Below are 15,714 nucleotides of genomic sequence, written 5' to 3'. Positions count from 1 at the left end.
GTAAGGAAAACAAAATAGGGTGCAGGTACAGAGTGTGATGTCTGCAACAGAATACAACAAAGTATCAGTGTTTGTGGACCCTTGTTTTTTTCTGAATGTGTTTGTATTTGTGTACAAACTCACTTGGTGTACTTACAATAGATCTCTTTTGTTATAATGGAAGAACCAAGAGGAGAAGAATTTAGTTAATGCATGTTGAGTTAAGGAAACCCTCAGGACACGCTAGGAAGATATACTGTAGTAATGGAAGAAATAATTTAAAAGAAAAAAGATGCTGATGCACAGCAGCACTTACAAAATGCATTTTACTTCTCTCTAAATAATACTTTGTCTGTGCTACTGTGTAGTGGCCAATTTGAAGAGATATAGTGCTAACCATGTTTCAGTGATAAGAGGGATATAAGGCAATTCTAGTACAATTGCAAAATATTATATAGCAATCCTTGAAGCACTACAGCTTAAGGTAAAAATATCCATAGCTCTAAGGTAATTATAATGAGGATCGTCTTATCATGTGTGCTGTGTCTTCTTACCTTCCGCCTTCCCCTTTTTTTCCCTCTTTCTCTTTCTGTATCAGTCTTGGGAAATGTAATTTTTTTTCAACATGAGTCTAGCAATCTGTCTGTCCTGTCAATACACCAACATGTCTGCCTGTCTGTGTGTCTACCATCTATCAGGGTTCTACTCTGATACACCAGAAGGTTCCCCCACCTACGGAAGGTCAGGGGTTACCGGTCCTGTCGTTCATCTCTCTGGAGCAGTTCAACGCCATCCGCTTGGTCCAGGTGTGTCAGATAACCAGCATTCACAATGCATTCAATCGTCAGAAACTTAACATTCTCATTGGGTGACTTTTACTGAACATTTGTAATTTGGCACAAAGCTCTCATGGAATAGCACAGGGCTTGTGCCGTGCCATGTAAATAAGAGTGACTGAGTGGCTTTGCTTTACAAGAATGCATGAGATGAGTCATGAACAGTTAGATTATGTTTTAGCGGCAGTCTGTATGTATTGTAACTGTCACTCTGAGCATTGGATAAAACCGCAGGTGGCTCTGAAACCTGCATGCTCACAATAATGAAAGTGTATAGTATTATGGTTCCGTATAGTCCTATTGTAGTAGTGCATGAATACTGAATCATTTCTTCAATGCAAGACACACACTGTTTTTAAAAACACAAAGTAAGTAAGAAAATAAGAACCACGAACTGCATTTTTGACTACTGAGCACACCAGTACATCACAGGGCCTGTGATAATGAGCCAGTTCACAGCAATCAAATGTCACTTCAGGGATCGATGCTCTGAAACTATATGCACACACTGGTTTGTATACTGAATTGTAAGTGTTGCCACAGAGTATCCACCAATCCCTGGCTGCACTCAGCAAGGTCATCAGAGGGACCCAACTGCTAACTCCTGAAGTTCAAAAGCTGGCCACTGCCCTGCTCAACCAAGAGGTAAGAAAGAAAGACAGAAAGAAAGAAAGAAAGAAAGAAAGAAAGAAAGAAAGAACTTTGCTAGTGTGAAATCTTTCCGCACTGTAATGAAGTTTCAGCCACAGAAGAGGCACACATATACAGCATACCGAACTGAGTTGTAGACATGTAGCAAACACAGCATGGATCCTTGTGTGTGTCCCCAGGCTGGGATAAGGACAAAGAGGATATGACGAGGTAGAGGAGGACAGATACCTTTTACTCCTTCTATGTTTGTAATCTCCTGAGAGCAGCCTATGGCATAATTCTTTCTTCAATGCTTTCCTCCTCTCTCTTTTTACATTAATCAGCAGGTCTTTAGTCTCATCCCCATCTCTCCCTATCTCCACCCAACTTTCTCTAGTTCATCTCTCAAGTAATATTCATTTTATTGATCTGCATTACATTTTAATATATTAAACGAGATACAGTTTTTCTTGTGTAAAACAAAAACTTAAAAACTAAGTGTCCATTATAATTGGATATATCACAACAACCCATACATAGTTCAATTGACTGTTACCCTGCTAAATCAGTTCTTATGGTCACACTAAACCTACGATACTTGTGTTAGCCAAAAATGATTTATGGTATGAACTTCCACAAATGAGGACACCTTGTACTGCATTATTACTGACCCATGTACAGTAACTACTCAGTATATAAAACAGATACGCTTCCATTCCTGTTTTATTTGCCCCCCCGCGCCTGTACTGTAAAAACACTTCCCATGGCTCAAAGAAGTGAACACAGCTTTGATTAACATTTCTAGGACCCATTTTAAAATGTTCTCTCTGTTTGTGCTATGTATAATCAAAATGCAGCATTTCAATGAGTTGTCTGATAATCAAACAGATGCATTTTGTCAGTTTTGTAGGGCAGTGGAACTTTGTAGAGCTTTCCCATAGCCTGTTTTATAGATTAATATGATTACTTATTACCCCAAAAATCTGCACAGGACTGTTTCTAAGCAATCTTCTTCCAGAGAGGAAGTGTTTCTGCAGACCCAGATCACAATATGTTGAACATAAGTGGGCCAAAGAATCTTTGGCTGAAAAAGCTTTTGGAAGTCTGGAAAACAACCACTGCAGCTGTCATCTTTGTTGATGCTGCTGTATGTTTTAGTGATCCACGGATTTGTTGACACATATCTAATTTACTAATGACTCTGATGACCCCAGCTAGCGACGTTTTAAATCACTGTCAAGATAACAAGCTTGTATAGGGACATTTTTTGTTTTTTCACCCCAAATTCCCCATATTAACATTTCAACATATTGTAATTTAAGTGGTGAGAGAGAGAACTAGATTTATACACCCTCTCTTGACTCTGTTTGCAGGCTTTAGAAAATTTTGACCAATGACTGTGGAAGACTTTGACCAATCACAGATCCTTTCAGAGAGAATATGCTCCTATCGGCTGTCAGCAAATGCACATCCATGTCCTTTCAAATGCCAGAAAAGTTGCTCTTCCAGCAATTGCAACAACTGTCTATAATGCAAAGAAAGACAAAAAAGGGAACAGACTTATCAAAAAAAGAGTCTAAAAGAAAAGCTGATTAAAAAAAAAAACGCAATAAAACATGCATCATAATTGGCAAGTGTTTCAGAGATCAGAACTCAACCACTGCACCACTAAATGTGTTCATATTCATGTAAGTAGTTAACAAATCCCAGTATGTCACCTCAAAGGGTTTTGCAGGCCCACAAGTTTGCAAAGTAAACAATACAGTAATTCTGTTATATAATGAGTCACAATCATGATCAGGATGATTGAAACTGCTAACTTAATTTTCCTGCATCTATGAAGCATCTCATGGGATTCGGCTTAAGACAGGAGAGCTGTAGGAGAGTGTTGTTTTTCATATTCTGTTTTGAAATACGCTGAGTACCCTACTGATTCGATTGATCAATTGCTATGGCTATGTGAGTAAAAATGCAGATGCAGTGAGACTCTCTTGCATTAGAATTTGTCACAAGTAGATTTAAGCGATTTTCATCTTCTAAGACTCAGTACCGCACAACTTAGAGCAATTATCATCCTCCAGTGTCCATTATAGCAGAACTAATTTGACAGCCCTCCATTGTCTGCAGTTACATTGTAAAGTGTAGAATGATTCTGTAGGTAATGACAGTAAATCCTGGTCCTTAACACCACCTCAAAGAAAAAAACATGCCAGACTGAAATGTCTCTGATAGAGCAGAATCCAGACATTTTACTGTACAACATTTATCATCCCATGCATTTATCTGTGAGATAAAACATTACCTGATTTTTTTTCCTCTAATGCAGCAGACATAACATATTCAACTTTCTTAGCCAATAAATCCTTGCAGACTGCACATGCAACATTATGTGTTTAGGCTTCTACTTTAACTAACCATCAATGATTATCCCAGTTTCAATCAAATAAGAATTAGAGGTGAGGCTGGTGATGTGATTTATGTATTTGGCAAATAGATCATTTTGATTTTGTAATATTGTAAACTTATGGCAGTCTCAGCTCTTGGGGTATCAGTTGCATTGCCCCTCTCCTCAGCTGTGCAGTAGCAAATAATTAGATACTTGGAATCTTGCCAAGCATCAGGAGAAAGTGGTAAGCAGTGCTGCAAAACAGAATTAAATATCACCACTGCCTTTAGTCAGTAGAAAGGTTATTAATATCAAGTACTGATGTAGAGATTGCTTTCTGATTGAAGGTTAAGCAGTCTCAAGTATCAGTGATTTCTTTCTGTCACTTGTTGTAATTAAACAATACTGTTTTTCAAACTGGGGGGTCATAAGCAAAAAGCTATTCAAACCTTGCTTGCCATCTGGCCACACCAGTTACTTGAATGAATGCATCAAGTTATCGTGAAGACTGAACTTGCACCAATTAAATGCTCTGGCAACAAACTGCGATTCAAAATCACATGATAGATAGATAGATAGATAGATAGATGGATAGATGATATGTGTAATTCTAAGAAGTGGTGAGTCTGAATCAAATGAACACAAAGACTGTTTTTGAGCGAGTATTCATTGATTTCTCTGTTTTAAACAAGTTTGATTGAGCTCACTCTTGCTCAGTCTATTTATTTGACTTGTATATGAACAAATGTGCGGTCTGGAATTTAGTTCCCACTAAAAGCAGCATAAAATGATTAGAAAACATATTTGACTCTGTGCTCTGGTGTGCTTTCTGTGGGTGCCACTAGCTCTGATATTATGTTTGTTTTCTGGCATCATTAACATTGATCATAAAATATTCACAAATATTGGCAAATTCCATTGACATAACTTAAGACTTGAATGCTTATCCCCTCACACTCTGAGTATATGAGTGTGACTCACATATTTGAGCTTGGCACACACGCACACACTCAGCAGGAGGGTGACTGAATGGTTGACTTGCAGCGAAGAGTCATACAAGGTCCCTTAAGTTCCATTTTGACTTCTAAGCTTGAATAACATCAAATTCGTAGTTCTCAATCTCCCACTGTGCTCATTTGTGCATGTTCATGTGTGTAATGTAGTTCTTTGATCTCTGTTTAACAGTTCAAGCAACACGGACTGCCTAACCTGTTCCAGAGTTAACAGTTGTCTCCTGAGGGAAGCTTTCTTTTGCCACCCACACACAAATACTACATTTGTCAGTACTTTCCAGAATGAACAGTTTAAGCATTTCAAAACCACACATAGGAGCGTTTGGTAATCATCCACCTCCGTGGTTAAGGTATGGCTAAGGTTAGGCAACTAAAACTGCTTAGCTAGCATCGGGAAAGATTCTTGTCATTGTTTAAGGAAACCAGTGTTGGCTGTACATTCGTCCACCCCTCCTCACCCAAGCATTTTACTGGATTATAAAAGCATCACACTGCTTTCTACTTTGAAATCCCTTTTAAAAATGAACAATGGAAACAAAGCAGTGTGTTGTTTTTCTGTTTGCAAACCATTGAGGCAGTGCAACCTGGGAGAGAACCTGATAGTGTGACAGTTTCTGTGTGAAACAAAGGGCACAGGTGGATGGATAAACAGATAAAAGTAAATCAAAGGAGCATGTACTTACATAATGAGACTGTGGTAGCCTTTAGTAATAGTAATGGGAGTTTATGCAAAACATGGCGAGAGAGCGGGGTGACGTGACGAGACATTGTGGTCACATGATACAAGGTTTACACCACCAGGCTATTAGGACGCCCCACAGTTTAGTGACTTTCAAGACTGCTTCAGCACCTGTATTAAAAAAACATCAACTACTTTGCCTTGAAGACTGTCTTCAACACAGCTCAGTGAATCTGCAGTCCTCCTGCATGGTGTGGCTGTGGATCTCTGGGTTGACAGCTGTGTTCAGTGACTGAGAAACAGGCCCAGCAGCTTGGCTGAAGCACAAAGATTACTGGTTGCAGAATGTCCACACCAAAAATAACATGGTTTACTTTACCTTTGCTGACACTTGTGTTTTGTTCCGCATTTTTTTCATTATGGCTAATAACTTTTCTTCTTCTGTATACCTGTTTCTCCCTGGCTCAGTGTCCTCTAACATGGCAGAATAGATGGGAGGGACCAGAGGAACCAATGCAGTACCTCAGAGCTGTAATAACACGGGCTCTCGCCATACAGGTAACACATGCATGTGTGCATATAAAGAAACGTCATCTGCTCTCTTTAACTATCAGTTTATCTCTCTCTCTCCCTCTCTCCTATAGACATGAAGAATTCTAACAACAAATAGACACAAAACATACCTTTTTATGCAATAATTCATTATTCCTTAACATTTTTTAATCTGTTGTGTGACAGTTGTCATGGTTTGGCTTTAGTTATTCCTTCAAACAGGCCTGCTACTATCAGAGGACCTCCTCCCAAAAAATCTGTGGAAAGGTTTCGGTGGGATAACTGGTAAAAATGGCATTTGCTGACGACCTCAGTGGTAATTAACAAACCCATATGCCCCTGGGAATCCTATGTGGTACTACTCTCAGAATGAGACTTAAGAGGCATAAGAGTTTTCTAATCAGCATTAGCATAATGATTGAGGGATCCATTTAAATCCATGGTGCATTTATATTCTACTGGGAGTCTTTCCCTCCACTTGTGATAAATTTTACAGGGGAGCACGTTTAGATTTCTTTCATTTCAAACTATTTGAAAAGGACTTTGCACCTCAGGTATCCCATAGTGGACGCAGACCTTTTTCTGGTGTGTTTTTTTCCTCAACAGGAGTCTTTGAAATGAGCCTGAGTCAAGACCTGGCCAAAACCTGACTAAGTACTTTTAATCTCAGACCAAAATTATTTATGACTGATCTAGGCAATGTGTTGACTAAAACCCTGCCAGAAAAATTCTCAAGTTTTCAAAAGTGCTTCATAAATGGATTATTATATAAAAACATGAGGTTATGAGAAGTGTTTGCCCTAGGTTGGTGCCAGGAAATAAAGGTTCTGGCTGAAACTCCTCTCTGTCTCCTCTTGACTGTGTCTGACTGTACGCCTACCTAATATGCCCTGGCAGACTAGAATAGACACAAACACACACAAGCTCAGAAATAATTTAGTTCAATGTGAATTTGATGCATTTCATTACTCGTGTGGGCGAGCCTGCCTGCCTGCCTGCCTGCCTGCCTGCCTTCCCATCTGTTTGTGTGTGTGTCTCCCTGTCTGCCTGCATCTTTCTGCACTCCATCTGTCTTCGTGTGTGTCTATCTGGAGGCTGCGCTGTCCTTAACTGTCTATTTCTGCCCATCAGTACTGAGTGATATCTCTGTTAGCAGCGTGTCTGTGTCCTTAGCTAATCAGTCTAATAAAGGCAGAGACATCTGAGCTGCTGTTGTGTGGAACTGCTAAAGAATAAGGAGTTAACAGCACAGCAGTGCTACCCAGATGCGCAAGATGACCTTGAAAACACCTAAATGCTCACACACACATATTCATATAAATACTATGCATGCCAGGACACACTGATTCACTGTATTATCAATACCCCAAATTCTTGGTGCATACGTTTGCCTCTGTGTGTGTGTGTGTGTATGCACGCGCATCTGCCTGCAAGTATGTGGCTGTGTGAATATTGGTATGGGTTTTTATTTGTGCATATTTTTTCTTGGCAGAATGTTCATCCCAATTTATCACTAAAGCCAGTGCAGACTGATGCTGTCCTTAAAGGAAATCCATTTATAATAGAGATAGGATCAGATGTTTGCTTATTCTGCCTCTTATTTGTCAGCAATTTTCTTCATCTGACCTCCAAACCCACTCATTTCTATGGCGATTGAGAGAAAACTGCCTACCTATTAAAAAAAAAACGGGACTTCAGTCTTCACTCATGTCAACTCTCAAGGCTTAAATCTGACCACTGCACCCATCCAGGCTTATATTAGGATAAACCTGAGTGTAGAAAGTGAGTGTAAAAAAGGACAGTGAAATCAGTTGTTGTGCCACTCTGCAACATTTCCCAAAAAAGAAAGGAAAACATAGAAACTGAGCACTAAGATTGTGTTATGAGATATCATGTAAGGTTAAGTCCTGAGCCAGGTTTGCATTTGACAAAAATATCTAGTTTTCACAGTGAAACACATAGAGGCTGCTTACCTGATCAAAGCAGACGTTGCTGAATGAGGATGACTGGATCAACACATTGGATAAAGCTTAGAGGGTTCTATCTGTAGTTGAACACATCCACACTGTGTACTTGTGTCTGGATACAGGGTTTGTTGTCTTTTAGTGTCTTTGCACATACATATCTCCGTCTTTGCATTCATGTGCCCGTGTCTTAGTATACAGTGTCATTAGCAGGTAATTGAGGTTCCAATGTTATCAGCTTGTTGATGTGGTGATGAAAGGACAGAGGGGCATTCAATCCTCTATTGGCCACACATTTATATTGACTTTATGTTTTGTTCTGTCCCTTTGTAACCCTTTTTTATCTCTAATCAACAAATACACATTGACTCAGATAGAAAGTATGATCATCCCACACATAGATCGATGTTCTCAATGACAATTTTAAGAGTCAAATACAATACAAACATTGACTGTGTTATTTGTAACCACACTATTAATGGTGAGAGGGTTAATATTTAGAATACAGATTTGAAGCATTCAGAACGAGCTCTTCTTGGTTCAAATTTCACCACTTGAACTGAAGAAAATTGTATTCTGATTATCTTTCATTGATCCACAAAATGTTTTGCTTGACTCCTGTATGAGACTAATTTTATGCCTCAATTATGTGTTATCTTGGAGTGTTTATTTCTGATTTGCTAAGTTTTTGGTTCATTAATCGGTGGGTGTTTGTGTGTGTGTGTGTGTACATTTGTGTATATGTCTTTTGTATCCAGAGTTGGGTGGAACGTGCAGGCAGACAAGCTCTCCTATCAGACACCCTAGATCTGTCTGAGCTCTTCCACCCGGACACCTTCCTCAACGCTTTGAGACAGGAAACTGCCAGGTAACACTGAATGCTTGTGGGTTTATGTGAGAGAGAGAGAGTGTACGCACGCTAAGGTTCATAACATCTTTTTGTGGTTTTAGGTCCATGGGTTGTTCTATGGATAGTTTGGTGTTTGTCTCCTCATGGAAGAGTCCCATTGCGCAGGCCAAACTACAAGTGAAGGTAGAATTACAACGAGCACACATTAACCCACAGATCATGTATGCAGACAGCAGACACAAGCTGCTCCCATTCAGCTGCAGAATGCGGGCGCTATAAACAAGGCAGACTCTGGCTGAGTGATAATTGGAAAATAACGGAGTAAAAGACAGCAACAATAGAATACAAAGGCAGATAAAAGGGCAGGACCTGAAAGACAAGCTGAAAAGAAAGCAAAGAGTTTGCTGCATATCCATTAGAGACAAGTCTGCTACCGTTGACAACAAACATCTCCAGTCTCCTTTTATGATGCATTTGATGGGCACAAATTCATGCAATTAAAGGACTGAGCGCACATATTCTGTACAATACTACTCTCAGTCCTCCTCTTCTCAACTTCTGTTTTAAGAGTGATAATATCGTATTGTCTGCTAATTGAATACTTTTAGGCATTTGTTTCTCTTCTGTCATGCCAATAAATATTGGCACGACTTGACTTGTACTCAAAGAGAGAGGGGAGGGTGTGCGTGCTTAAAAAGAGGCTGCAGCTGCAGGGAAGGAAGTGAAATACTCAGACATCTGACAGAGAAAGAGAAAGGGGATAATTGTTGTGAAGCAATGAGCTCTGTTACACACACACACACACACACACACACATATATAGCTTTTCCTGGATTTGTCTTTCATTCACTCCCTTGCTTTTTTTGCCCAGATTATGGTGATTTCGTAGTTGTTTGTGTACTGTTTGACTTGACGCCAGAGTTCCCTTTATTGTCTGCCCTACTGCGGAAAATCCCTGAGTCACTGGACTAAATTCTCTCCCGTGAACACTTGCTCTCATGTATGATGTGCATAACATGCTAGTTAATCTGGGGAGTGCAATGTGTGCCTCTCTTGCTCTACAATTCTCTTCATTTATATACACTCTGTACTTTTTTCTTTTTTATCTCTCTTTCCATCTCTTTATATCTCACCACACATTCTGACTTTGTCATCCTGTCCTCTTCTCTTTAATTGGCTGCTCATAATCTCTGCTCTTGATCTGTTTCTTTCTTGCTTTCTTTCTTTCTGCCCATTTTACAAACACTTCTGTGTTATTTTTTCTCCTCCTTTGTCCCTCACAGGTTGGAGGTCTGCAGGTGGAGGGCTGCAGTTTTGATGGTGTTCATCTTTGTGAGAATCAGCACGACTCTCCCAGTGTGTCAGCTGTCCCAGCCTGCCACATGGCCTGGGTTCCACAGGTATGTAATTATGTTTCAAACACCAACATTTTGTTGCCTTCACCATGGATGGACAGGCTGTGGTCCAAAGAACCATATTTGTGGTTTTGTGAAACAACAGTCCTACCCTACCTATCATTATTTTATCATTCTGCTGCATGAAAACTACTTAAATATACAGTCATTGTTCATTCATTCATGATTGTGTGTGTTCTGAATTTGATCCTAGATCTCTGCTGCTGATACCACTGCATCAGAGGAGAGTATCTGGCTGCCTCTGTACACAAGCTCAGAGAGGGTGAAGGTGGTCACACACATCTGTCTGCCCTGTGGAGCAAACCCCAACCAGTGGATACAGACTGGAGCCGCTCTCTTTCTCAAACGGCAGTGAAAGGACATCATTTTGGTGAGGGCAAGTTCGCAGGGACAGTAACGACAGGGACTTTTGTTTAGCTCTGTAATCCAGAGGTGAAGATGATACTGTTATGAAAGGTGTTGACTTTGGGGCAACAAATAATAGAAGAAATTGTGAAGGCTACAGAATGTCAGGCTCTGACACTGACACCATCATTTTCTAATTAGGCACCTTAGCGTGGGGAGCAAGAACTTAAACATGCAGTAGATTTGTGTCATTATTCTTTCGGTAATGTAGTACAAGGGAAAACGCCAAAGGAGAAAAAAAAACTGTTAATAACAAAGAATTGACCTTGCAGTGGTCTGCTTTTGGTTTAACAACAACACTAATACTTAAATGAAATTTTTTTTTTTTCTTTTCATGGACCAGAAATGGAAATGGAGCAGCAGTTCCATCTTTAATGATATAAACACAATATTATTCTGGCTATAACAAGCTTTGATACATCGGAGTTCTTCTACTGGGAGTCTCATAAAACACTACTCCACTCATCTCATACATTTCACAAAATAGTATAAAGCTGTCAGTAAGTTATTTTACTTAGAATAAGATCTTGTGAAGAAACAACGTTATTATCAGTTTCATTTTGTTTAAAGTTTTTGCCTTGAATGTTTGTTTCACAGTTATTCTGTTACCTGAGTGCATTTCTGAATCTTATTTATTCAAAATAAAGATGAAATAAATATAGTGCCATATTTTTAGTTGTAGTTTTCACCAGTGTATGCAAAGCACCAACACAGTTGTGTGTGTGTGTGTGTGTGTGTGTGTGTGTGTGTGTGTGTGTGTGTGTGTGTGTGTGTCTGCGTAGGTATTTCTAAGCTGGGCTGACCCTCCACCACGCATTATCAGTAATCACAACTGTTCAGCAGTAAACAATACAGATCACAGTTCACCCTGTTTGCTCTGCTTCTCATTCAAATCTGCTGAAACAGGCTTTACAGGCACTGAACGCCTCAGTGTCTGTTCCCGAAGCAAATGATGGGTTTTTTTTTTCTCCCTCACACACATACATGCACGTGCACACACATGCTCATTGACAAGCACTCAGTCACGAACCTCTGTATGATCGGTTCTGAGTTGAGGTTGAGAGTCAGTGAAGCTGTGATGGATGGCCACAGAACTACAAGCAAGGGTGGGAGGTTTGCACGGTATGTATGTTGGTGTGTGTTTGTGTAAGTCCAACCAAGAGCATCAAATTTGATTGATGACTTAATTAAGTCTTTTTTTTTTTTGGCTCCTCCTGTTTTTCATTTGTGTTCATTTGCAGTCGTGCAAATGTCTGTGAGCGCATCAGTGCATTTGCTCTGCTGCCAATGTGTAAGTGTGTGTGTGTGTGTGTGGAGACAGAGAAAAGGTGTTGAAATGAGGGAGGAGCGGGTATTGTGTGTGCACTGCAGTGTGACAAAATGGGAGTGAAATGGAACAGCAGGTTTAAAAAAGAGAGAGGATTGGATTTCGGCAAAACACGGCCCTCTGGGTCAGAGAGTGAAAGAGAGACAGAGGGATGGAGGCTGAGAGAGATGATGCAGGGAGGGATGGAGAGCCAGAAAAAGGCCATAAAACCTGTTTGAGAAACAGGAAAATGGGGACGGCACAGGGGACAGAGGTTGGGAGGAGAGCAAGGGTCAAAGGGAAAGAGATGGATGGAGAGGGTGAGGACAAGTAGTGAGTTATGGGAAAATGAGCCAGAGGGCAGAGTGTGAAAGAGAGGGAGCACATAGAAAATACTCATTCAAGTGATACTACAGTCTTTATAGCCACTACAACACTGGGCTGACAGTTGATTTCTTATTAACCTTTTCCAACATTTGAAATGATACGGGGGAAAAAAAGAAAAACCCTTTGGCCTTCACCTGTCCTGCACACGTTTGTATACGCACTAGGCACATTAAGTAAATATGTCTGCAATATGTATAAGCCAAAGCCTGATATTTTTTCCTTTTGCCATTTGTGCAATCCACCAAAAGCTACTCAAAATTCTACATTGTGGAAATTGGATTTAAACAGTAAGTGTTGTTGCACAACTCTTCTGTAAGTTCTGATGACTACTGATCCTTCAGGCAGAGGTGAGAAATTAACATCAGCATCGCAAACAGAAAATGCTTTGCCGAGGGCTTGTTTCCAAGGTAATGTGTTTACAGAGTTTGTCTTTATCACAAATTAGCATGCCAGGTTTGAGAAACTATTGTGATAAAATTCTGACTCTGACAGCATTCAGTAGCTGCTTCACTGGGATGTTTGTTTGGTGTTTTTTGATCACAAACCCACTCAGTATGAGTCATTTCAGAACAATGATTTAAATGCAGCGCACGCCACATTTCTACAACTGAGAAAACTCAGATTGCTCTGAACTTGGTTTTAAAATCAAGACAGTCATAGAGCCTGCACAGAAATGGAGCCACATCCATGATAAGGGATATAACTTTAATGCTTGGTCTGCCTCCTGAAATTGTGTTTTTCTGCCTTCTATGTACAAACAATTCACTTCTCACCATTCCCCATCCGTGCTCTTAGCTTATTCACTTTTGTGACCCTCCTTCAATTCTTTCACAGCTTCCTCCATTCATTCTTCTGTGACGTCCACCATTCAGTATTTGTGGCTCTCCTATGCTGTTTAACCAACAATACAATGCTAACCTAAAGCTTGCCTATGTGAAACATAAACATTTCATTTTCTATCTGATAATCTTTCTAACACACACACACACACACACACATTGGTAACATTTAGTCTAAATAAATACGAGAAGTACGAGAAATAAGAAACACGAGGATATAAACAGAAATGACTTTTTCATTTGTTTTCCTGTCCTGTAGATATGTAATCATTCCATCTCGGAGTGGAGTCTGATTTGTTCATTTAGTCTGTCCTTACACAGCATGCCTAAAGCATCTGACCCTGGTATTTTAACTTCTGGCACCCAGCATGCTGACTGGGCCAACATCTGGTGGGTCCCCATAAAACAGGAGTGTTCAAATGTTTTGGTTTCCTGCACCAGGCTGGATTTCTCATTTGGGTGTTTGGATTTAAAATGTTAGTCACTGCTGCATGAGACTTCAGCCACATTTCAGCGACAGAACCACAGAGACTTCCGATGAGCCACAGCCAGCTGCATGTAACGTCAGACTGATTAAGTTCAGGCTTCACTCATAATGCGGCCGAACTACTATCATCACTGTTAGCATCACAGCATTGTGCAAATGAGGAAATAATAGTGAGATTTGTGAGCAGAAAGCGCTCTAAACAGATGTGAAGAGAATATAACTGTTATTCCCCCCTCCCCCATACACCAAGTGTGTTGTGTTGTGACTCAGAGGCTGTTTCAGAACCCGGTCTCTGGGGCACCTGGTGTTGGACGCCTCTGGTCTCTCCCGCCACTTCCATCAGCTTCACTGTGGACGCTGTGAGATTCCCACATTTGTCTGTGTTGTCTTCCCAATAAACACCCTGGATTGCAAAAGATGTCACAGTGCGTCCCACCTCAGCAGAGGGTTTTCAAGAGTGGGGGGTGAGCGAGTGAGAGGAAAAGCTAACACCGTCCACAGGATGCTCAGGAGGAGGATGGAAAAGTGCTCAAACTACACTGCAGGGGAGCAGAGTGGAGGAGGTGGGGATCTGGTTTCCAGCAGCTTTGATTGACACAGGACCCAATACCGCTAACTCCATAAGCTCAGTAAACAGTGGTTTACTGTAATACATGGATAACTGTTTAACACATTGGATCTATAATAATGTATCCATCTACATCTAATATCTGCATTAAATGATTTTTCTTGCTGTCAACAACATGCATGAAAAGACTAATAGGGCAATGAATTGATCTTGCCAGACTTGGCATTGAGAATAAACAAGCAGAGAAGATGAACCTAGAGCAGATTGTTGAGGACACCAGTGTGCAGCTCTCTTTTGCTTAAGTTTGTGTTGTTATGGATTGTAGCTGCTGTCGACTTTAGATATACATTATACATCTCTGTGCTGGCTGCCTTGATGATGCTTTCTTCTGCTCTTAAAGTGGCAGTTTAGTCTGTAACTCTTTTTATGTACTTGTACTTTTGTCCTCTTTTCTGATCAATTCTGGTGAGGCTACGCTGAGGAAGGCGGTTGTATATTTATTATACTTTTTAATCAGTTGTGTGCACGGGCTGCAGAAAGGGAATTTATTGTTGGTTTGGACACGAGGGCAGAGTTGCTTGGTTCACACCCAGGGATGGTGTGATGTTGCTCCCCTAATTTTTCACTTGACTTGAATACAATATTCTAGCATCTGCTCCGCTCTTGGATCCTGCTACCAAGTACTGATGTAGCTTATCCCTCTGTGCCACAGAGCCCCATTGTTGTGCAAAAACTCAAAAAACACATCATGAACTACCCCATTGCACTGGGTGACATGTTCCTTCATTGCGATAAAAATGGGTGCTGTAGTTTATTTTGTGTCAATCCTACATACACTGTTCTCCTTCAGCAGTCTCAGTAGAGCACGACTGAAAGTAGTAATAAATGCACTATTTCCTTCTTTTTGACACAGTGTGCTATTTGAACTTTTTTTTTGAAATACAACTATATTTGTTTTTATATTTTTAAAGATTTACAGAAACAAATGGACCTGGGACTGAGAGGCAAAGGCTTCTGGCCAAACATACTGCTGGTTTTGGTCTCTTTGTGAGATTTGTTGACATTAAAGAAAGTATAAAATATTGGCAGCTTTAGAAAAGCTTTCACACCACAGACACTCACATAGTTTTTATACAGAATGCATATTTGCACATTCAGCATATTAACTGCCATAGGTTACGTACTGTTAATTGATATTTCATATTTGTATCATACAGTTTTTTTTTTAATTTGATATCAGATTATTTTGTTTTTCTCATTATGATTAAGTAGTTCGTACACTTTCCAAGACCATTCATTAAAAATTCTTTACCAATATATTTAAACACTGACAGAGTCAGTTGGATAAAACAGACTTAATTCATATGGTAGACAACAAAAATTTTTCATACACCAAAATCATCATCCAAAAACTCAAA

At 40.1% G+C, this 15,714-nt stretch overlaps 1 protein-coding gene across 1 annotated transcript in view; it reads left to right on the top strand.

Annotated features, from left to right (window-relative positions):
* The window catches only part of dync2h1 (dynein cytoplasmic 2 heavy chain 1), a 134,503-nt gene extending 123,222 nt beyond the window's left edge, over positions 1 to 11,281 (top strand). The window contains exons 91-97 of the mRNA XM_070828709.1: positions 678 to 785; positions 1,359 to 1,460; positions 5,992 to 6,081; positions 8,798 to 8,907; positions 8,991 to 9,072; positions 10,173 to 10,289; positions 10,498 to 11,281. Of these exons, the coding sequence (XP_070684810.1) occupies positions 678 to 785; positions 1,359 to 1,460; positions 5,992 to 6,081; positions 8,798 to 8,907; positions 8,991 to 9,072; positions 10,173 to 10,289; positions 10,498 to 10,659 (771 nt within the window). The 3' untranslated portion in view covers positions 10,660 to 11,281. The remainder of the gene's footprint in view (positions 1 to 677; positions 786 to 1,358; positions 1,461 to 5,991; positions 6,082 to 8,797; positions 8,908 to 8,990; positions 9,073 to 10,172; positions 10,290 to 10,497) is intronic.
* The last annotated feature ends 4,433 nt before the right edge of the window (positions 11,282 to 15,714 follow it).

Source organism: Pempheris klunzingeri, chromosome 4, assembly GCF_042242105.1.
Source record: "Pempheris klunzingeri isolate RE-2024b chromosome 4, fPemKlu1.hap1, whole genome shotgun sequence".
NCBI classification, from domain to species: domain Eukaryota; kingdom Metazoa; phylum Chordata; class Actinopteri; order Acropomatiformes; family Pempheridae; genus Pempheris; species Pempheris klunzingeri.
The sequence above is the reverse complement of the archived record's forward strand: the minus strand, read 5'-3'. Positions and strand labels throughout refer to the sequence as shown.